This window comes from Pagrus pagrus (genome assembly GCF_965226575.1).
Source record: "Pagrus pagrus genome assembly, chromosome: 24".
NCBI lineage: Eukaryota > Metazoa > Chordata > Actinopteri > Spariformes > Sparidae > Pagrus > Pagrus pagrus.
Window position 1 is genome coordinate 15,507,499 of NC_140206.1, and position 24,325 is coordinate 15,531,823.

At 39.7% G+C, this 24,325-nt stretch overlaps 1 protein-coding gene across 3 annotated transcripts in view; it reads left to right on the forward strand.

Annotated features, from left to right (window-relative positions):
- The first annotated feature begins 5,173 nt into the window (after nt 1-5,173).
- The window catches only part of mcf2la (mcf.2 cell line derived transforming sequence-like a), a 60,870-nt gene continuing 41,718 nt past the window's right edge, over nt 5,174-24,325 (forward strand). For 2 of the 3 annotated variants that reach the window (XM_084347627.1, XM_084347629.1), the window contains exon 1: nt 23,283-23,455. In XM_084347627.1, the coding sequence (XP_084203753.1) occupies nt 23,347-23,455 (109 nt within the window). In that variant the 5' untranslated portion in view covers nt 23,283-23,346. Of the gene's footprint in view, nt 5,281-23,282; nt 23,456-24,325 lie in introns of those variants that run through there. The other variant, XM_084347628.1, reaches the window with a different exon arrangement.

Sequence of the window (24,325 nt, forward strand, 5' to 3'; positions counted from 1 at the left end):
CCAATGAGAAAAAAAACACCTATGGAAAATAACAACAGTGCTGAAGAGCTAGTTCCACTTCACATGTTGACCATCTAACCAACAGCTTTAAGATACGGTGAAAGATTTTTTTTTATTTCAGTACACCTATAGTCATGGTTTTAGTTTACTTTGAAGGAAAGAAATGTGTGATTTCCGGTCATGTCTTCAGTTTTTGTCGAAAACCTGACGCAGCTAATAGTGGAGATGTTCAATATGGCTGTCAGCAGCCGAGGAGTGGGTGCGAGGCATGTATGGGGCATGCATCGTGCCATGACCTGTATGGAGGGTGATTATTACCAGACTAAGCATTGTTATCTGTGACAGGGCTGCTTATCACCAACCCTCTAGACTGCGTCTGTGCATTAGCTTGCACTGGAAGTAGCAAGCCTGCCTTTTGTACAGAATCACATGCACCCAGTCTGCAGCTGCAGTAGTTGCAGAGCCAATCATGCATCACATTCAACAGGTAGATATATCCAAACGAAAAAGAGCATTGACATCTGACATTTGAGCTCTGAAATTACATCATTTTAAATACATTTGATTTATAACTATTCCATACAGAGTAGATTTAAGGTAGACCAGGTTTCTTAGTGCTTCTGTACTTTGTTGCAGGCAGAATGTCAAAAATGTCCAGTTCAACAATTATACATTGTTTCAGTAGTCTTCAACCTATCTGACAAAATTGGCTCCTAGCTTTATGATTATGTTCATAAAATGAAAACAAGTACGAGTATTCCTTCAATTCCACTGGATACTTACCTGTGTCTGAAACAATTATATCTACATTTAAATAGTTTAATCAGAACTAATAATCGAAGGACCTGATGTCACATACAGCCACAGAAATAAATAGGCTTCTGTATCATGTATTTACATGTATTGTACAATGGTGTGATAGCTGCCATCTCTTATCGTTCTAATAGTTTAAATGTATAAACATACAATCAAAACTCTCTACATATATGGAGCATCAGGCTGGACTTTTAGGTTGCAGGTATCATCTGATCCACTTTATTTATGCTTCAACAGCTGATTAGGACCAGAGGCTTGATCATGTAATGGATATATTAGCTGACTGTCTTTTGACAACTGATCACATTTAAACAAAAGTTCAGGGTGGTGTTTTTCCATCGGACCCCCACCACCAAAACGTTCTGGAATGAATAGTTGACATGTAGTAGGTTTGCAGTGTGGATTCAGTCATTTTCTGCACTCTTTTGTGCTACCACAAGATGTCATGGTGTCCCTTCTGTTGGTGGGTGGGTGATTAACAGCTCCTCCATTTGTTGGTGCATAAGAGGCATTTAATGTTGTATTTAATTTGTCGGGAGTGTGTTCGATGTCGCGCAACCCTTTTGACCCATTCTTACAATCCATCCCACACTAGTCAGGGAACAGGTAGAACTGCTTAAATATGCCAATATCGCAGATGTTTTTTCTGTGTTCAGGCTGTTACCTTGGCAGCAAGAAAAGGGATCAGAATGAACTTACAGCAAGCTTCAGTGGGTGAATACGTTCAGGATTTAGTCGGACCTGACAGCTTAGAGCTGTCCAAGGTTTGGATGCTTCTATGAGAAAGTGCTGCAGACAAATAATCCATGAGTACAGCGCTCAACACAAGGAAAACCCATCTGATTAAAAATGACATTGTAAGTGGACAATTTATTGACTCAGTATGAGGATTTTATAAAATCTGACAGACGTCATGTTTGACTGTAAATCCCTCCTTCCTTCCTCTTTTCCTTCATACTGCAGACGTTTATAGTTCTTAGATATACAGAGAAACTAAAAGGACTATATTAGTGGCATGTTTTTTGAGATAGCCATATTTTGTTAATGTAGTTTTCAGAAGATTTAATGAAAAGAAAGACAAAAGAAAAGTCTGGACACTGCAGTTAGTTTCTATAAACATGGAAGGTATTTTCCCCCTCAAAACTCAATATTACCATGGACAACAGAGCTTTCTGATGACACACACACACAAATTATTAAATACGCATGATGTTCTAGTTATTTTGGGGATATTTCAATAAAGACAGTGACTCATAATAAATGATATTAACAAAAAAATGTTAGAAATGTATTCATTCATCATTGAAATGTCTTCAATTCATATGTTGTACATAAAAAGTCATTTTTATCAGATGTTACAGATGCTGATGTCCATAGAAACATATTTTGCTTCATTTGAACGTGGATAAATCTCACTGAAATGTTTTGTCTTCTGCTGTTTTATTGTATCTTAAATTGTCATTAATCTGTTTCAGTGTGTCAGTGAAACATTTTCATATTTTAATGAAAATATGTACAGCACATTGAGCTTCTGAAGTGGTATACCCTCTTCTTTCACAGCTGACATCAATGTCATGAAACATGAATGTCTGAATTAAATTCCGTGGCAATTCATTTATTAGATGTTTAGGCATTTCACTAAAAAACACAAACAATAACCTCATAATGGTACTATAGAAAAGTCAGAGAATTCCTTGGCTGGGACCCGTGAATGACTGAACAAAATCTGTATTTCAGGAGTGTCCTGGCCAAAATAAGCAGCAATAATAAGACAGACTAGCAACATAAAACTACGGTGGCCCTGAGAGCTCAATGCACTGCAACTTAAGACAGCACAAACACAATCAAATTCAGATATCTAGAAGAAACAACAAAAAATGTGCTGCCAGTAGTACAGATAATCATGGAACTTCCCAAGGGTTTTTCCCATACCACACTTATAGGAAGCCAACTTCAATATCCTGACTTCATAAGTCACAAATCATGGCAACAACAAGCGTGTCCCAGCCACAGATAACACAGAAAATAAACTATATGACAAAATCAAATTAAACAAATCCAATTACAGCTAAAATGCCAATAAGAATCAAATAGCGTAAAGATAACATTTTAGAAGGACAATGTATGTGTGGGTTGGGACACAACATGGGGTCATAAAATCAAATCTGCAGGGCCATAAGATGATTAAAGGGATGACACAGAAAGAAATATAGCCTAGGCATTGAAAAGAGAGGTGCTGTAGTTATAAATCTGAGTCATATTATAAAACAATTTTAATATTGACCACTTTTTGGAAATATTTCACCATAAATGCATCATGACTTTATGTGTGCTGGTCCCCCTTTTTTCCTGTGAGAGGAGCAGCAGACTGAACCTTGGCTAATTGGTAGGCGGAGCTGTTCAGCATGGGGATAACGTACAGGTAAGGGCACACCATTTTACTAGCTAGTGAGCTAACTGGGTACAAACAACATACACAATAACAACTACACAATAAAGAACAATGTAAACTTACGGTGCAGTAAGAATTACATGTATGCAATGTCCGAAAAGGACGCACGGAGGCAGCGCAGCCCCGTCGGTAGGAATCCTAATTAATTTACAGAGCCATTACTGAAGGTTTCCATCAAGCACGCCAAACTCCGTTTACAATCGGGTGCGTTAAATGTTTGCATATCGACAAAGGCAACATATTCATCCCACTTTGGATATTTTAATGTGTGCAGTCAGGCTGACAATTCGGCATACAAATGGTTCGAGAATTTAATCTAATAATAATAATAATTTAATAACTAAATGGAGATATTGATTGAATTTGAGTCCACAGATCTTTGCATTGTGGGGGGAAAAGTCAAGACTTTATTGAGGTATGTGCTGCCTGATGTGTTGATTTGCTAATATAAAGTACTGCTCTGTTTATTTGCTCCTGATATGCATATTTGGTATTTGACCAGGAAAGATAACACTTTGATTTTGGAATAAAGTCTGGAGGGATGATGAAGAAGAGAATTTTGTAAATCAATTTTGTAGTTGTGCTTTGTCTCTGACGTTCATGATAACATTTATTAAATGACTTGGGATAAGGTTATGAATTCCTTTTTGAAACTTTAATTGACTCCCAATGAAACCGAGAACATCCAAGTTTTTAACATCAGCAGGCCCGGGGCTGTCACTGTCTCTAGACACAGTGTGAACAGGGGTGTTTGGCCTTCCTATGTGTCCTTGACCTGGAGCAAATATTTGTTGTGGTGGTAATCATAAACTGAAAGTGAGTTTGTGTGCTTTCTTGGGAAATCTGTTGACTTCCCCTCATCCCATGTGCTCTAGACGTCCCCGGGGCCACTTCTGTAAACTTGGCTGTTAGAGGTGTCACATTGTATCGCATGTGGGACTAGTCTTGGTCTTTATTTAGCCTGGCATATCCCCACATCACAAGATCTCTGTTCCTATGACTAAGGGCATGCTGCTCTATTGTCAAAGCAATGAAAGGAGCCACTGTGAGGCGACTGGTAATTGGATGGGGAATTGGAAAAAATTGCTTTGATTGTTCTACCAGGAGTCATCAGGTGTATGTGTACTGTACGATCTGCGTGTGTCTTTGAAGACCAGAGTGGATATTGATGGACACACTCCTCACGTGCCAGTGAACAGTTTGACGTAGTGAACTTTGACACTGTGTTGATACTACGGCTAAATGGATTGACTGAAACAAGCCACCAACACCAGAACTATGATCAGCTGCAGAATACACACATATCATATGGCTTTTACTTGGATCATTCAGCAGATTATGGCACAGATCACTGGAGGCTGTGATCTACTGGGGAGACATGGATGAATTTGCTTGTGTATTAACACATTTTGTATATTAAATGCTAAATGGTGCTCCAGTACTGTATGTCTCTACAACATTTTGTTATCTATTGTCATAAATGAACTTGTTGACCTAAGTTGACCACACATGTCCGAAATGCGAACGTAAACTGCTGCACAGCTCAGTTTAATGAAAAGATAAAATTAGCGCCCATAATGTTGTTAACACCACTGAGGACAGGCGTGTGTGTTCGGTGCACAGAGGCATGGATGTTGTTAAGTGTTACGCAATTGCAAAAGTGCCTTTCGTACTGTCCCTGTGTGTGTCTTCCTTCCTCCCCTTTCTCCCCGTGCACTGCTGACCAAATTAAATGGACAGTGCATCAGTCTCTTTCGGTTCTCACTATTCCTGCTGTGTGCTTTCACCTGAGTCCGCCGCTCAAGTATGGTCATGGTTCAGTGTTTTGCTCTTTTAGATTCACTCTTACAGTTGTCGTTTCAGTAACAGTAGGAATCTGTGCTCTTTTAGGAGCTGTGAAGTACAAAGTGGAAAGTCTGCTGAGGTTTGGTGTCCAGGGGCAAGAATGGGACAGCAGCAGTCGGTACCAGAAGACCTGGATCAAACGCCGGAGGTGCTGTCGACAACGAGCGGTAGGGATCCTTGCCTTATATTAACTTAGCCCTCTGTACTCCTGTAAGGAATGCAAGGAACACTTGGCCTGCTTTGCGCCTCCTGTCATTTACACATATCTTTTATCAGGATTGTTATACAGTTTAGCAGGCTTTCATTTACACCTGGTCTTTTACCTGCATATGTTTCTGTTTGTTTGCACGATGACTCAAAAATCGAATGAATGGATATTTGTCTGAAACTTGGATGACAGATAAACATTTGTCCAATGATCATTTGATTACATTTGAAGTGGCTATGTTCACATGATTTGCTTTGTTAACCCGTAACTATTTTGGATAAATGTGCTAGTGTGGACAGGTATGATTCTAATAGTCAGAAATTGCATTAAGGCCACACAAAAGACATATCAGAGGCTGGAGTTGGGTTGGATTTTTTATGAGATTATAGCATTTTTAAACTTTTCGTCATCAATTAATCTGCTAATTATTTTCCGGATTATTCTGGGAATCATTAAGTCTTTAAAATGTAAAAAAAAGAAATGTTCACCACGGTCTCCTAGAGTCGAAAGACGCTTCATTTACTATCATAAATGACAAAGATAAGCAGCAAATCCTCAAATTTTAGAAGCTGGAACCTGTAATTGTCTAAGGTTGTGCTTGAAAAGTAACTGACAATTATTCTTCTTTTGATTGACTAATCGGTTGATTGATAAATCAGTGCAGCTCTAGACGAATCCAAAAATTGTTGTGTTCGGTTCCTTTATTCTCATTCACTCTTTTGGATGTGTAGTGGGGATGTTCATTGACTGTTTTTTTAAAATAACTCCAAGTGAGGCTTTTTTCAATCCAACATATAGGATCCATAATACAGAAGTCAGTAGTGAGATACTCATTCAGTCTGTGCCTCGTTTAAATGGTTTTATTTCTCTTAGAGAAAAAATGATACCAAACTCACTGTATCCTGAGGTTGAAGATGCACTCAGATCTTGTATTTAAGTAAAAGTAGTAATACCAGAGCGTAGTGTTAAAAGTTAAAAGTCATGTATTTAATTTCCACTTAATAAAAGTACAAATATAAGCATCAAAATGTACTTCTAGTATCAAAAGTAAAAGTTCTCATTATGCAGAATGGCATATATAAGAATAATATACATTATTGGGTTAGAATTTTGATGCGTAAATGTGTTTAACACTTTTACGAAGCTGGTAAAGGGTGTTTAACCATAACCCTTTATAGAGTTTATCTGCTGGCTAGCTTGTGAATTTTCCCTCTGGGATCAATAACACTATATATATAGCCTATAATATTACATCATCATTGATTTGTTGATTCAATTTTGTATTATTAAACTAAATCCGCTAAACTAAAGTTATCAAATAACTCCAGTGAAGTAAAAAATTCAGTATTCTCATAGAAGGGCAATTGAGTATAAGTTTAAAGTAGAAAATGGAAATATGAAAGTAAAGCACAAGTACCTATAAATTGTACTTGGTGCCTTGCATGCGGTTCCATAAATTATTGCCACTCGCTGATTGGAGATAAAACTTATAAAGATAAGGAGATAAGTGCTCTCACATGTTCATGCATGGGCTACAAGTATGGTGCTTAATTTGATTAGTTAAACGTGTCAAAATGAATCCAAGAGAACATCATTTGAAGGTTGGGTTTGGGTTTCTTCCTGGAGGTTACAGCAAAACAAAAAGTAATTTATCTCAGTGGGACAATATGTACGAGTGACGAGGTTCAGAGACTTAATTTAGTGCACAACATGCAACAGTCATTGAAATTTCAAGTTTTTCATCTGCTTTGTCATAATCTGCGTTAGGTTCAAAATATTCCGACCTACAGTATGTGCGCGAAGTGCTCACAGGCACTTTGTCAAACTAGCAGAAGTCACTATTGCAGCGACAAGGACACGATACTCACCTGCCTCTGAGATCACTTAAATAGAACACCAATAAATAAAAAAAAACACCAAAAAATAGATTGGGTGCCCAGTCGACCAAAAGCACATATCAATAGGGAAAAATATTTTAATGTTGTGTAAAGTTTGGTCGGTAACAGCAAGATTTTTGGCTAATTCCTGCACATTTAGTTGCAGAATATATTCATTCTGTCTTGCAGATGGAGTGTGACATTTTAGGGGAGAGTAGTATATTAAAAAAAAAAAGTTCCAAGATCCAAGTTGAGCTTTTAGAACATATTCTGTGGTATACAGCCCCGTTGCACTGTGTAATACTGCGGCTGGCAAGTTACATTTGTTTGGATTCACTACGGTGACCATCAAACATAACACACATAAACCTGTTGGTTCTATTTGATCTGCAGCTGAACCTTAAAAACATAATGTCCATACTCCTTTACAACTAAAGCACCTTGCATCTATGTTTCTGTATTATATAGTCTGCTTCAACCCAAACAGAAAGGATTTTCACAAGGGTGTTTCCACCCAAAGAGAGCTTTTAGTCCCTGAAACTACTTTAAGGAACTGAAAGGTTCCCTCAACCATTTGTCTGTGTTTCCACTGTCGTTTAATACCCTGAGGCGAATTTGTCCGCTGACTTATGAAAAAGCAATGGCTCACTTTTGTTGGCCAAAATGTTGTCAGTCCATCCGTCATGCCCTTTTTTTCAGTCTCGCCATGCTGATGCGTTGAAGTTCAACGAGCAAAAAACAAACTGGTTTACGCAATTTTTTTTAAAAAAGGTGGCTGAATCGGAAATGTTCACCGCTGCAAGCAACACCCCCAAAGTCCCTGTACTTTTGGAAAGTTGTTACACAATTCAATCAGGCACTTTCTGGCGTAAAATAATGTCCAGAACATTGCGTAACAATTCAGTTTGAGCCCACAACCTGTTGCATGCAAGTACCTTCATTCTCTTGAAGTCAAAGTGCCATGTCATTGCGTTTCAGATATAAATAGCACCAGTGTAAATAGACTGTAATGGTATCTAACATTGTAGTCAGTATTGACTCGTATAAATCGTTTTCAAGAAAGCAGTCTGACAATGGCCTTTACCAAGAATAAGACGGACTAATTAGGTTCATTGTCACTGTGATTAGTTTTGCAACCACTTCAGAGTAGGAGGGCATCGGTTTTGATCTTACGGACTGTGACTCTTCTGCTTGATGGACTGCTAAATCTAATTTCGCCACGTAATGAAAAGTGCATGACCATTCTGTGCCTGCTGCCTTTGAAGTTTAACTTGGGAATGTTTGTGTGATTGCGTGATGATAAATTAGATGAAATAAAGATAATGCGATAGTCTAAGGGAGGTGGAGACCTTCACAGATGGCACCAGTGTAATTTCAGGTATCTGCTTGTCAGCGATGACGCCTCAGAAAAGTCTGCAGCCACTAATGCCACAGTCAGAAGCTCCTATTATGTAAGCTGCTGCATTCGTCTTAGAATGATAGGCTCCTGGTATATGAAAAACAGGACGACCGAGTAACCTTCAGGATTTGGTTGGCATTGTCGAGACCAGAGAGACCCTTAAGTCATGTTTCCACTGCTGTGGATGCTTGGGACCCAGTGCATTTCTACCGCAGCGACGGCCAGCGTTGCAAGATGGACCATTTTAAACTATTGTACCAGAGGCTTCAAATTATCATCGCCACGAGATAAAAATAGGCGTAGATGTGAAAATTTTAAAAACATACGTATGTTGAAATAAAAACTGGGCTTGCTGCGACATTCAAAACACCTCGATTTGAACTGTAGCGTACCTCGGTGAGAAAGTTCAAACTCCACCTCCAAGTCGCATCCAATGCGCGTTGAGTGGCAGGGGCACGACGGCGAATCACGTAGTCATAGCCATGGGGACGAAATTAAGTTCTAGGGGCCATTATTTAAACCCCCAAAAAGTAAGTGCTCCAGGGGTAGTAACCTACAAAAGTACAGGAACTAGTAGTCGCAGCATTTTATTTCAGCCACCAGCTTTAAAAACCCGCAGTTTGTTTTTGTTCATTGTGCTTCGGAACATCAACATGGAAGTACAAAAGAGAGCACAAGACGGAAGGCCCGGCGACAAAGTTCAGGCCTTATCACATGCGAAAATGACATTTTCAAAATTTCTATCACTTTTTCATACTGGACGTTAGCATAATCTTTGCGGGTAGCGAACAAAAACAGGCTGAAGGAATCTTTCAGCTCCTTGAAAAGTAGTTCCTGGGTTGAAAGTTCTGTCTGTTTATTGTAGCTTCTGTCAGTACTTGGCAACTTGTCACAAAAGTAAGTCGTAAAAACCTAAAGACAAGTTTTTATAATTTGTCTCAGACCTGAGATGACGGTGGTTTCCTCGCTACCTTTATTCCAATCGTTAAAGCTACTAGGAGGAACTTTATTAATTGTTTCGTGATTCTGGCGGCCCCCGTGCCCAAGAGGAGATGATGATGATGGTGAAACAACTTTGTTTTAGTCCAACAGACTACAGTAGCAGCATATTTCCTCAGACTGCGAGACCCTCACTTCATCCTCAGTACTCTGCCTTAAAATAAAAAAAAGTTTAGCAGTAAATGAACTTAATTTTATGATTTATCCAACCCGGATAAGTTGTAATCCAACCTGGTGACAGACATTAAGAATTACTATTTAATTATACAGAAATAGCCAATGTTCTCACTGTTGTTATTGTTTGCTTATGTCGGTCATAGTGGCACCAGTATGAAATTGAGACTGTCTATTCATTACTGTCTTAAATTGACATTCTGTAACTTGAGTAGTTCTTTTAACTTCATAACAGTGGAAGTGCACTTCTTGTATTGCACATCTTTGATCTAAAATCAGTGTTACGTCCGTGCAAAAAGGTCAGGTTTCCCTCGCCGTCTAATACATGAGGTGACCTCAGACAGATCCTGTCACTGCGCTGCAAATCTCCAAATCTTCTTCTGGATAAAACCACTATATAAAAGCAATCCTTCGTGAATGTTATGATGTTTTTAGAGGCTGCTTCAGACTTGAGGATTGTTTTGCAGGCATCAGTTTGTGTTTTATCTTCCCCCTCATTGATATAAATGTGGTGGATGTAATCTTAGATATGCTCTTGGTCTTGTTTAGGGGCTTTTAAAAGCTTTTATCAGCCTCTGTTGTGCATATCATACTGGCAAATACAATATCATCATTCATGAGACTTAAGTGAGGTCATCCTGGAGAAAACAAGCAGCAGGTTTGTTTCTCAGCATTTTTGTCGTTCATTGGTTTCCTGGATTGGTGTAGCTTGGTCTCCGATCTCTGCTGCCTACATGTTTTTTTTTTTTTTTTTTTTTGCAGTGATTCTAATAGAATGAATTATGAAGTGAAACAGAATGATGGTTATACGACTTGAATAATTTTACTTATTGAGTCATTTGTTAAATTTGGCCCAAAACAACGTGCTATATATATAATCACAGATGTGAACAGGCTTTTATTTTGTAATTCTCTCCCCACATGGAATGTTACGATAACATTACTTTAAAACATTTCCTTAGTCATATTGAAGCTAAAGTAGGGGTGGGCGATATTCCCTTAAATTCTGTCACGATACACAATATTTATCTCAATATTTCGAAATGACAATCGGTGCTTTCACAGAAGGTAAGGCAAGTTTAATTGTATAGCACAATTCAGACACAAGGCAACTGCTTTACAGGGGCATGAAGATTACATTAAAAGACTTGTATTGCATTCAAAATACATTAAAACAAGTTAAGAAATAGGAAAGTAAGCTAAAAAAGAATAGGTTTTAAAAGAGACGAGACTGGAAAATAAAAGTCACAGTGCAGTTCAAAGCCTTGAAATGGCAAAACATGAATACAATGACATTTTTTTGTAAAATAATCAACAGCAATGTGATTATAGTGACTAAGTGGGTAAAGGCAAGTACTAGAACAAGTAGAACAGTCTGACAAGTACAGAGAATTACATCAATTTACTAATGTAGCCTTTAAAACCAGGTAAAAACACACATGCCATATCACTATAAAAAGCGATAAACAAAATATAATACTTATATCTGCATCAAATTGTGCTCACTCATATACCAGCCAGCTAAATACATCAGATTGTTTTCATCAAGATCAATGCATTACTCCCTGATAATCAACAACAATGTTGGAACAACGCTGTATCTTGCAATGTTAGAGAAAATGAGCAAAAAAATGCCTGGATCCGTTCCTGTTATCCTTATCTGCATCAAAAGTTAATGGGGTCTATTCTGGGCCATCCTCCATTTACGTTTCATGGGAATCCATTCTGTAGTTTTTGTGTAATCCTACTGACAAACCAACCAACCAACCAACCAACCGACTCACCAACAAGGGACAAAAACACGAACTCCTTGGCGGTGGTATTAATGCAATAGTATCCTCCCTAGCAGAGAGAAGGGTACCCTCTTGCTGGCTTGAGAAATCACACACCCGATTATACTGTACGTGTAAAACCAGACAACAGTATGTGTTTTAAGTGTACTTTTATACCTTGGTGAAAGGTCCACATCAGTCCCTCAATTGTATAATAAGCTGTAGGGGGGTTTATGTCGCAGCCCACCCTCCAGCCCTCTCTTCCTGTGATAAACACAGAGCAGACATGAAGTGAGATAAACAATCACACAGTCACAAGAACAAACAGCAGCTTCATTGAGGAGGAGGAGGAGGAGGAGGAGGAGGAGGAAGAGAACAGTCAGGCGGCTTGAACAAGCTCATAGACGTAGCATGAAGCCTGGTCTGATGTGACGATGTCTCTCCTGGAGTTAATTCAAGAAAGCCAAGAAGTGTTGAATCAGCTGCTTCACAATCTGTCCATATCTATCAGTTGGTTGACCCGACACACACACATCAGGAGCCGCGGACCGACCAGGAGAACAGGTCAGAGTTTTCTGTGTGCTGATTGTAAAAGTGTGCATTTTATGTTAACCGACGGTCCATGTTCACAGAACCTTCTGGTCCGTAGTGTCTGTTTTATAAATTAATATGGCAGGATAGCAGCGCAGGATGTCCTGTCGCCGCAGGGAGATTCCCTCCTGCTGTGTTTCCCCCTCATTATTTAAACATCACTCTTTAGTTTCCTGCTGATGCTACAGCCAAACGTTGAAGATACAGTATGAAATTTGACCAAAGGGACCACAGGCCACATGGTATTTGAGGTGTTACAGTATTTCGGTGTCTGAAATATATTCAGGTGCAAGTTTGGAAATCTGGCTCGAAGACAGTAATCAGGTTTTGCTCGATTTTCAGCATTTATCCTTAAGATTAATGACTTTGGCTAAAAAACATTTTCTATGGCTCATAATATGTTGTGGAACATATTGTTTGCACCTTAATTGAACAATGAAGGCCCATTTTTAAGGTGCAAATTCAGAAAATCCATTTAGTTTATGAAGAAGCCCTGCTCCTTAAATTTAGCCATTAATCGTCTGGAGGTCTGACTGAAAAATTAAAATGATGAAAGACTAATATAACATCTTTGGATTTTTTAGATGAATATTAACACTTTCACATAAAAAAAAAGTTTCAAGGAAATTAGAATAATCCTTCTTTGAAAAATCCACAGTCAAAATAACAGCTCTGAAGCTATATTTGGCACCATCTGCGGCACTCAATTTTTGCGATAGAACTTCATTAATACTACATATAACCAAAATTTGGTTTCAAGAAAGTGAAATCTAGTGGAGATATGATTTTTTTTTTTGAATGTGACAGAAAAAAAAGACTTCCTGTCATTAATTTGATTACTGTAACCATTCAGCAATAACTTATTAAAGGAATATATGTTGCTAAGTTTCCGTCATCAGGCTAATGACTGATGTACTCGCCATAGAACCGCTTAGTAGAGTCTACTGAAATAACACAGTCCTTAGCACAACCTTAGCCCAGGATAGCGGTCAAGAAAGATGTCCCTTGAGATGCCCAAGATGCAACATGTAAATATGACAGCGTGGTTGTTTAAAAAGACTTTAAGGGAGTTAAACAAACTATTTCTCCCTGCTTCCAGACCTTGTGCTAAGCTAGGCTGAATGCATTTGGCCAATAAGACAGTAAACAAATGTAAAGTGAATATTCCTGTAAGTGTAGACTCGGACCAACAGAGGCACTATAGCTCACACTTTATGCAGTGTAATTCCTTAAACGGGGTCCTCCTTGGTGTTGGACCTTGGTAACTGATTACCTGATACAGCCCTTGTGAGTTGCTAATTGATAACTTAGCTCATGTCTCAATGCACCGGCAGTCAAAACGTGTGTTCACTAGCTGGATAGTGGAGGGACAGATGGGACAGATAAACAGGCAGACAAACAGAGTCAAAGATTAGAAGGAGAAGCAGACTGCTGGATATTAATCATGTCTGCCAGCCTTTGCTGTGGTTGTAAGCCTGCGCGAAGGAAACAGAATCATAAATGCACACAGACTTACAGACGAGGTGAGTGTCGTCTTTATGTCTGAATTTCTGCTATACTCCTAAGACCCTGTTGAGTATAAAGGACAATCAGGCGCTGACACTGGTCGCACTTTGTACGCGGGTCATTTTAGGTTGCAAGTTCCTTCAGGCCGAGACTTTTAAAGAAGAAGCTGCATTTGATTGGTAAAAACTCTCACGTTAGTCACGCGGCACAGCCTAATCAATGTTTGCTCACATGAAAAAGTCTCTCACGGGGCCAGGAACTAGACAGGTCCGAGGATTAATCTTGGTTTGTAGACACAAGATGGGTGGTTGATTTTGTGTTTGCTTTTCTATCATATCTTATAATGAAACCCCTTCAGGCGCTTTATGTGTTTACAAAGACAGCTGACTTGCAGCATGTCGCTGATTCATATCTACTGACGACAGTGATACTGATAGTTAAAGCTAAGAGCATTGGCTCTGCTTAACATTTGATAGTTCTAGCAAATCATTTGTAAATGCAGCCTAGCACAGGTTTAGATCACTGTTTGCATAATACCGGCAATATCAGTGTTAACATCAGAGTACAAGCAGCCGTGAGTGTTTGTGTAGTTGTGTTAATACTGTAGATAAACCTCTTTCTTCAGTTTGAGGCAGGAGTCACACTGACAATCAGCTCCTGGCTGGACTTTGAATTCTTTATTATTTATGTAACTTTTATGTTCAGTACTCGTGTTTTAAAGGAAAAGCTCGCCCAAAAACGGAAATTTAGTCAGTATCTGCTCACCCTCATGCTTATGGTACAGCCTGCTCTCACCCCCAACATGTAAAATACAGCATTCATTTAATTAAATGTGGTTATTTATCTGTAGTTTCGGAGTCTAAACCTATACCAAGAATTTCTTGTGCCATTAATAACAGAACAAAAGTCATAAAATGCTGGGGACAACTGGAAAAAACCAAACAAACAAAAAACATAAAATGGCTCCATAACGCTTGTCCTGCATACCTACCTTCCCTCAGTATGGGGGTGAGTAGATAATGACTGAGTTTTTATTTTTGGGTGCACTGTTCCTTTAAGGAAAAGTAACTTTGAAAACTACCAGGCGTGTAAAATACAAGGCGACAAGGTGTGTATCAGTGTAGCTCTCAGTCTCTTGCTTAGTCAGGTATAGGTATGCAGATTTCCACAGCAGGAGGGAGGGGCGGAGGAGAGAGGAGTGGTGTAATCACTCAAGAAACTATGACAGGTGGGTGTGTGTATGTGTGTGTGTGTGTGCAAGAGAGAGACAGACAGACAGACTGGGAGGGTTTGTAAATGAGGAGAGCGGGATGAGGCGGCAGACACTCTTCTCTCTACCTTCGGAGATGGAGGCGGTGAAGGAGAAGCAGGAGAGCAGGTGGAGGGACGGGATGGAGGGATGCACAGGAGGAGAGAGGTTTGTGTGCATCTCGCTGGAGGAGATGGAGAGCTTCTACAGATACAGCCAGCGCTGTCAGCAGCTGCACTGTGAGTTTTGCAAGGACACGTGTGTGTGTGATTGAGCTTTAGCTGTGGTGTGTTGTGTGTCAGCACGTGTAGAGGCTTATTGATGAGTCAGTGTTGGGTTTAATGTCATGGCTGTTTTTTATGACTTAATGAAACACTATTCTGTGTTCGTATGTGCCGTATTTAGATGTACTTTTTATTTTATGATCCATTTACATATGTGGCTCTTCAGTCTTGAGGGTTTTTTTCTCCTCCTCATAACTCCTAAGACTGTTAATACTGTGAAAAGTCTTCCCAAAGTTGACTCGTGAAAAAGTAATTGCAACGATTAGTCGATTACTTGATTAGCCGATCAAAAGAAAAATCTGTTGACAAACTATTTTGATAATCAGTGGGTCGTTTCAGTCATTTTTCAGGCAGAAATGTCAAACATTTGCTGGCTCCAGCTTCTTAAATGTGAGGGTTTGTTGCTTTTCTTTGTCATTTGTGATAGTTAATGATGAGACTTTGGGTTTTGGACTGTTTGTTAGACAAAAGAGGCAATATGATGTCACTTTAGGCTCTGTGATTAGCATTTTCCACATGTTTTTAGACATTTTATAGATTAATCATGAAAATAATCATCGGTAGTATTTAACGTCCTTATATCGACCAAGTAAATATGGCTAAACTATCTTCAAGTTGTTCCCTTAAACTTCCCTTCTTCCTCGTTCCGTTGTCATATTTGTTTTTTCACCCATATCTCGTATCACGATTGAGCTAAAAAATATTGGGATATTACTTATCAGCCCTATTCTGTACCATGAACTCTACAGCAGTTAGATTCTCAAGTGGATGTAAAGCTGAAGAAGAAACAGTCTGCCTCTGATGAACGTCTCCTGTGCTTCATCATAGTAGGCCGAGGTACATGTGGGAAAAGAGTAATTTGTTATAGGACTACATCCTTGTTTACTCAAGGTGGTTCAATAAAATGGTCGAATAATTATCCAACAGCCTGTGTGTGTGTGACAAAAGAAAGAAGGAGGTGTGTGTGTGTGTGTGTGTGTGTGTTTAGTAATTGATCATGCAAACTCCTGGATGTCTGTGTGCATGTGCAGGACTGTGAAGTGCATGCTGGAGGATTTGTTAGATTTTGGTGGCTGTCAGTGATGGTTCGAGTCTATTCTGGTCCGTTCCCGCAGGCTTTGTACTGTATTTAGAGATGATATGTGTATTTTTAGTAGGAGCTATTCTAGAAAAGGCTGTGTCATGGAGACAGGTGCAGCGTTTCTGCTCTTGATCTCCATTTCCTCCTCACTGCTGCCATATTGGCTCATGTTCACATCACTTGTTTGTTTGGGAATATAAAATGTTGATGCTAAAATGTGAGGCGAGGTATATTTATAGATTATATTTTGTGTATTTTAATTTTAAAAAAATGTCAAGAAGTACTTTTGAGGCCCTTCACAGCTGTCTTTAAAACGTCTTATTATCTTAAATTGATGAAGTTTGATGGATTTATACTGTACATGTTGTTAAAGTTGCATAGTTTTGTAATAGTCAGCTGTGGTCTTTGGCTTTGTGACTTCCTGTGGTGTTTCCCTGGATGATGATCCATCGTGACAGATGATTGTCTTCCCCCCCAAGTGGCAACTTCCTCTTTCATGAGAATTCGCATGGTTTCGTCTGTTTCACTTCATTTTAACACGCTTTCCCGTGATAGCCTTCGGTAAGTCCCTCGTCTGACGCCAGCTGACTGTTTAACTTTAAGTTCCTGATCATCATCTGAGCTGTCAGTGTGAGCGACTCCTGATCCTTCCACACACACACGCACACACACACACACACACACACACACACACACACACACACACTCGCACACACACACTCCTCTCCTTCAAGTTCATCGTCCTCATCTTGACCAGGGAAAACATTCTCAAACTGTTTCACAAACATAAATTATATATTTTCTGTAGTTTTTTCCCCCTTGCTGTGCACACAGGAGATCCCAGTGTTTTATCTGTGCTCAAGACATTTCTAATTGTTTATGTTAAAGGTGGGTAAATTACATTAAATGCGTAGCAGGCTGACCTAGAGGTGTGCAAGTTTAACCATCAAGATTGATTTGATTATTTTCTTGAATAATCGATTAGTTTTTTAGACTATAAAATGTCAAAATGGTGAAAGATGTTGATCAGTGTTTCCAAAGCCCAAGATGACGTCCTCAAATGTCTTGTTTTGTCCACAACCCAAAGACACTTAGCTTACTGCCATAGAGGAGGAAATAAAGCAGAAAATATTCAGCGTTAAGCAGCCGGAATAGAGACTTTTGACTTTTTTTTTTAAATCATAAAAAAATTAGTCACTGATTAATTCATCATCAAAATAATTGGTGATTAATTTATTGAATTTATTATTCAAATAAATGATTAATCCTTGCAGCTCTGAACAGTTGTTAAGTTCAACTACAGTCATGTGTCATGTCCCTCAGCAGCACTTTAAAGGTGCAATTTGTAAGTTATGACCAAACTTTCAAAATCAGAATGTCTAGAAAGTGTAGACTTGTGTAGACTTCTATGTATGGTGTCGCAAAAACCTTTGGTGAAGTTAGCAAGCAAGTGTTTTCTTTACTAAACACAAATACAGATGTTTAACAAAATACACCTTTAACATCACGTTTTATTTGGCATCTCAAAGCCTTATGGGTAGTCAACGATAGAGACTTAAAATAAAATGAGGGATGGCGATGGGGATATTATCGCCTTTGACTTCTTCAGCTTTTGGACGGCGTACAAAAATAAATTAACTATATTGCAGTGGAGTAATTCTTGCTCAAATACAACGTCATTCCAAACAACCTTATTGGAGGGGTGTGCCGGATATGAGCCTGTGTTGTAGTCTCTACCGTATGTGCCTTAGACACATGTTTCTCATCTGTTCAGTGATTTGCATCGGAGCGTCCTGGCAGCGCTGAGTTTGTTTTATTGGGTTGTACTCGAGCATGTGGGTGTCAGCTGTTTGACTGTCAACAAGGTCTTGGGGCTCAGTTACCAGCATTATCACCAGGATGAGGGTTGTGTCTTGTAAAACAATAAAAAAGAAGTAAGTCATTGTTTGATTGGCTGTAATGCTTTATTGTTTTATGGATGGATGAGTTTTCTTCTCTTCAAACCAGTCAGCCAAAGTCATTACATGTATGTAGCTTAAGAAAGAGTGAAAAAACCTTTTGACCCTACAAAGATAATTAATTGAATTCATTTAAACGTGTACGAACTAGATGTTATTGCTGAGTTAAATGTCCTGCATGTCTTCACATCGGGACAGTCAGTCTCCATACCAAACGCTATCAGTGAATGCATATTATGTCATTCCTCGGAGACTCTGAGTTTCTCCATACATGCTCCCCATCTTTAGCCTGGTCAGATCAGGACAGCTTGAGCCTGTCGTAACGAGCACTTCCTGTTAAATCCCTGCAATGCAGCTTATTAATAATATCCAGTAGGAGTAATAGCCCTAACTCTGAGACACAGGTTGAATTTTCCTAAAAAGAAGAAATGCAAACACGGATTTCTGCAAATTAAAGTTAGCTTGATCTGAAAGTGACATGTTGCTTGTGTCTGATGCATGAGTCTGTCTTACTCTTTAACCCAGCCGTGCAGGCTGCTTTCTGCCAACTGTACGTGACAAACTCTACCGAGCAGTCAGCATGTCAAGTATGTCAAGAAGGCACCAGAAAATTGGCCTAATTACCGTGTGCTTCTGTATCTCCTCATCTACAAACTGCCATTTAGAGAGTGACAGGGAAAGAAGACTGACAGACACTTTTCCAAACCGGATGGAGGTGTGTTATCCCAGCCTCGATTCAAACCGTCCACTTGTTCACACCTTGTTTTGTTCCTCCACTGCCTGTTTGAGCCTCTGAGTCACTTCTCAATTGGTGTCTTCCTGTTTATGCTCCAACCGGCCAATAGTGTTTGATCCCGGAGCGGAAGCAGTCGATAGCGTTTCGTCTTTGCCGACACAGACGCAGGGGGAGAAGTCTCATATAAATAATTCAGCTGGAAGTTACTCTAGCTGGAGTCTGCGCCACATCCCTCACACACACATACAGGTCTCCCTTACATCCCGGAGACAGGCGCTGAAGTCTGTCCCGCATCCCCACAGATGCACATTCACACGTCATGAAGTGTATTAAGTCAGAGTTGATTTTAGAGGCTTTGTGAGTGTCATCTCAATTAATCATCTCAGTTTCATCACCTTGATGAAATGTCAGGAATCGGTAATAGCTGGAGTTGAGGTGATCAGAAGTAATTAGTCTTAGCATGTAAATAACTGGAAAAGGGATCCATAGATTTTTTTTTTTATTTGTTTTATTTTTATCAGGAAACTTTTATTGTGGATGTGGGACGGATTAAGGGAATTCATTTCTCAGGGATGCATGAATCTTGATGTAAAAAAAACCCCAGGCGTTTTTAGGTGTCTGGTATCTATGAGATTAAGAGTGATACAGTGCTATTGAGTTTGATTGATGGGGACTGCTGGACCTTGGACGTTATAATAACATTATATAGGACTGGGCAATATATCAATATTATGTCGTTACTGTGATACGAGCTATATTTCTTGTCGTGATATGGCATACGTGTGGTCTTTTCCTGGTTTTAAAGGCTGCATTACAGTAAAGTTAGTCATTATATCCACATTACTGATGATTAATTATCTAAAATCATTTACATTTTTTAAGTACAGTCAATAGTCATCCCTATAATACTGTTGCAATATTGATATTGAAGTATTTGATAAAAAAATATTGTGATGCCCTCAAGCTGTGAGAAAGTGGAAGTAATACTGTTCCAGAGTAGACCGGAGTGTTGATGGTGGAGCTGGAAATTGGCCACCAGTGGGTGAAGCTGGCTGCGTTCAGGACTGTTGAAGGATAAATTAGCAGAGACAGGAAATGACCCATTATAAACCCTCTGCCTTTTCCTGTCTCACAGCCAACATGCTCTATCATCTGAATCTGACATCAGCTAAACACACACACACACACACACACAGACGCACAGACACAGGCCTGCGTCATAACACCACTATTACTGACCTCCATTGTTACATTCATTATTTTTAAATCCCGTCAGCTCTTGAATCCCTTCATGTATTGATAATCTGTTCTCAGACTAGACTGAGAGAGTCTTTTTAATTTAGCCTTAACCTTATTCTTAATCTCACACATCCATTGTTTACATCCACGTGTGCCTAATCTCAGTCCTTCCATCATTTTCTACCACCATTTACCTTGACATTACTATATTTCAGTCCATCCATATTGTAGTAAATGTTCCCCCGGTGAGGAAAACATTTCTGTCTTTGTTCAGAGAAACAGCCAGGATTAAATACTGTCCTATTTTGACTTCATTTTAAAAATCCCTGATCTTCAATTTGGACTTCTGACTGTAGGCAGTTGCTGATGTGCTCTTAGTTAATCTGGGCCGCCGGCACATAAATCACTCTGGAAGTAAAATCGTTGTGCAAGTTACTAAAATGTGCTTGTGGGGATTCAGTAGACCAAAGGCAGATTGAGTAAGGGCATGTGCATAGGTGAGCATGGATTGTCCCCTTTTTGCTGGTCAGTAGTGTCATAGAAGAGGTTTTATTCTCCTTGATCGGCCTCTTTCTAAGGACTAGGCCTTTCTTATGTATTTTGTTGAGTTGTGTGCTTACATTATTAAGAATGATTCCAACAATGTTCATACCGAGAGAATTCCACAAGGTTACTCGTGGTAACGGTGCGTTTCAGTTGGTCACTTGTTGCTTTAACTTGCGGGAGAGTGACAGAGTGAGGAAGGTAGTCACCTAACAGGACCAAACGTGATGTTGATGATCCTGCACTACTTACGTCTTCTGTTTTGTTTTAATTGAGAGATCCCTCGTGGTAGAAATGACCTGTCTTGAGCATTTTAGCATATATGCATTAAGTTCAATGAGGTTAAATACACTTAAATTATTAAACACAAAGTGACACCGAAGAGGAAGAAAGAAAAGTGGTTAATAGGAACTGTGTTCTTAAAGGGCCACTAAAACGGTCATAATTGAAGCAGCAGAGGCCATGATATGCTGAACTTACCCCATGTCCCATCATAATGCAGCTCATTAGCGATATTACACCCAACCATTGACTGTATATAAGGATGGAAGTCATGACAACTCAATCAAGAGTGAAGTGAAAACAATATGATCGCCCCCTGGTGGCTGGCTGCAGTATAGGTCCTAAACTGCCCCTATGTTAGCAGATGGGACATGGGTTCATGTCTAAGCTCACTCCCAGTCATCCAGAGAACATTATTTCGAAGTATGCGGGTGATTGACTATCATATCACTTAAAGGCCTGATCGCTACTGACACACTCTGTTTCTAATGACATATCCAGGATATTTTGGCTTCATGTTTGTACAGTGGGATGAAGTGGAGACATCCGTCTTCATACAGTCAATGTTTTTCAAACTTCATATGTCCATTTTGTAACATCAGTGTGCTAAATAAGGAATTTGTCAACATTTCAATTCCCCTTTATTCCTCTTGTCTGTTTTACAGCATTTTTAATTGTCTGGGATTACTGAGATTCTGCATCAGTTTACATACACAGGGTGTGTATAGTTACTGTATTCCTTGTGGATGTGAAGCAACAGAACGGCAGTTTAAATATGTGTGTTTTTCTCAGCTGGGCTGCATTTTATGAACTGAGCTCCTGAGGGTCTATTCACATTTCCACCAGTTCAGCCTCTCACTGCTTCTGTGTGGCACATTGGGTCCCCCTGCTGTCTTGGCTGGCATTGTGTGACTTTGTGTGTGTGTGAGAGAGTGTGAGAAAAGCAGAGGAAAACAGAAAAGAGGCCTCCATTCCCTCTGGCACAAACATGGGTACAGCACACACATCAATGTTGGTTGGAGTCTAGGATATCTGACACTTAAAAGCTAGCTGCAAACAGGCAGGAGAGGAGCAGTAAGCAAAGATGAACTAAGGACAAATGCAATTTTAGTGCCAAATTTTACTAAAAAGGCTGTGAATGAATGACTTTCTTCATCAGCAGTATGTTTTATTAAGGTGGGGGAGGCACAAGCCAGTGCATACCTAATGGCTGGTCCCAGGCCGGGATACATAGGGAGGGTTGGGTCAGGAAGGGCGTCAGATATGTGGATCATAGAAATAAGCTTTCCATGCCGGGTTGGTCGGGACATGATTTGCCAGAGAGATGGAAACAGACGAACAGGGAGCTTCCAAATGAGTAAGAGATGGACAGGATTGAGATGGAAACTTTACCTAACAGTATAGTTGATTTTTACCTCAACTTACCACATGAAAAATAATTTCGTAAAACAGTGACTTCATGCGTTTTAATTACATTTACTATTTTCCATCTAATTCTACCACATAAGTTGATTTTAAAGGGTCACGTTGAGTGCAATGTAAATATTGAGTCAGTGTGAGTAAATGAAATAACCGGATTCATTACAGGATGCAAAATAACCAAGTTGAAATTATATAATAAACCTTGAAAATCACATTGTTTATGTGGAATCCCCCTGAATCTGAATCTCAGTCTGCATTCATTTATTTTCACACTGACTCCACATGATAGGAAAAGTCAGAATCAAATGTGACCCTTTGCTTTTGGATCCGATCCATCTCCGTCCATCCATCTCGGCTAATTTGGACCACATTTCATAGTGTCTGATGTACCGGACAAAGATACGTATTCATGCGGTAATCGAATTTATCAACTTAATGCAATCAAAATACACTGGAGACTAATTATACAGATGAATGGCGATGAGCAATAATCATTTTCATGTGTTTGTCTGGGGAAGTCGCTGTGAAGGGCTGCAGCCAGGGTCATTTTTTGTGAACTTCTCAGTTCATTGTTCAGGTTTTTAGAGACTTCCACGTTCTGTCACATCCAGTTTTTCTCTCTGTCAGTGAAAACAGTGTGAAATGTGAAACGGGGGGTGGATCATCTGAAACTCCGCCTGCTGGCTGGCACAAATGAGGAGGGGGGAGGTGTGTGTGAGTGTGTGTGTGTGTGTTTGTGTGTGTGTGTGTGGGCTGCGCTGCGCCGTGCAGTGACAGCTCAGTAAGCGGCTGAAGCGCTCGGCTGTGGCGGAATGGACTGCCTGAACTTCCACTGCGATGTCCTCTGACAGAATATGTTGCCGTGCGTGAATGTGTTTTAACAGCGCGCGCGTGTGTGTTTGTGTGCGTGTGCATGTGTATCGGGGGGCATACATGTACGGGCAACACAATGGCTCTCAACCGAGTTTCTCAACTCTGCCACGATATCACCAGGCTGTGGCTGCAACTGAAGATGATGACAGGTAGAGTGTGTGTGTGTGTGTGTGTGTGTGTGTGTGTGAGAAGGAAGGACGAGACTGTCCATGTGTCAATAATGTGTGTGTGTTGAGTGTGTTTGTTTGTTTTGCTCGCTTCTGTGTGAATTAGTTTTATAGCGAGAGATAAGACGTGAGAGTTCTGCAGGTGCTTTCCTGCTTGTGTGTGTGTGTGTGTGTGTGTGTGTGTGTGTCTGTGTGTGTGTGTGTGTGTGTGTGTGCGCATGCAGCGCAAACACTGACAAAAAATAATATCCTGCAGTTCTCATAGGAGGTAAAGTAGAGCTGGTGTGTTTCATGTCTGAGTTTGTTTTTTTGTAAATTTAAACTATCTTGATGCCCCGAGAAGCTGCAACATTCATCATAATCTGCAGGATGAAGGTGCCGGACACAATAAACTCAGCTTTTTGTCTCTTTAGAGCTTTGTACATTTGTCCAGGGTAGTGCTCGAGAAAGGCCACTGAGCGTTCTTCCTCTGTGCGTTACAAAGACCACTTAAGAGGAGCCCCAGACAAGTCCCAAGTACAAGATCAAGTCAAGACAAGAGTCCTTAAAAAAACAGTATTCATTGAAAAATATCAGATTCAGTCTCTTAATATAGTTATATACTTTTTGGATGTAAAAAAGTTTGAAATAGGAACAGTAAACAATGTAAATCTGCCTCAGCGTTGCATTGTTTACTGAACTGGTGATTACTAAAGACAAAGTTGTAATTATTGTAGGAGTAAGCTGTTTCACAAACTGTGCAAGTATGAAACCTTTCATTTGTGCACAAAACTCTACATTTAAAATGGGGATGCTTTTCAGTGCATGGGAAATTAAGGTAAATGTGTAACATATCTGCATTAAAACGAATTG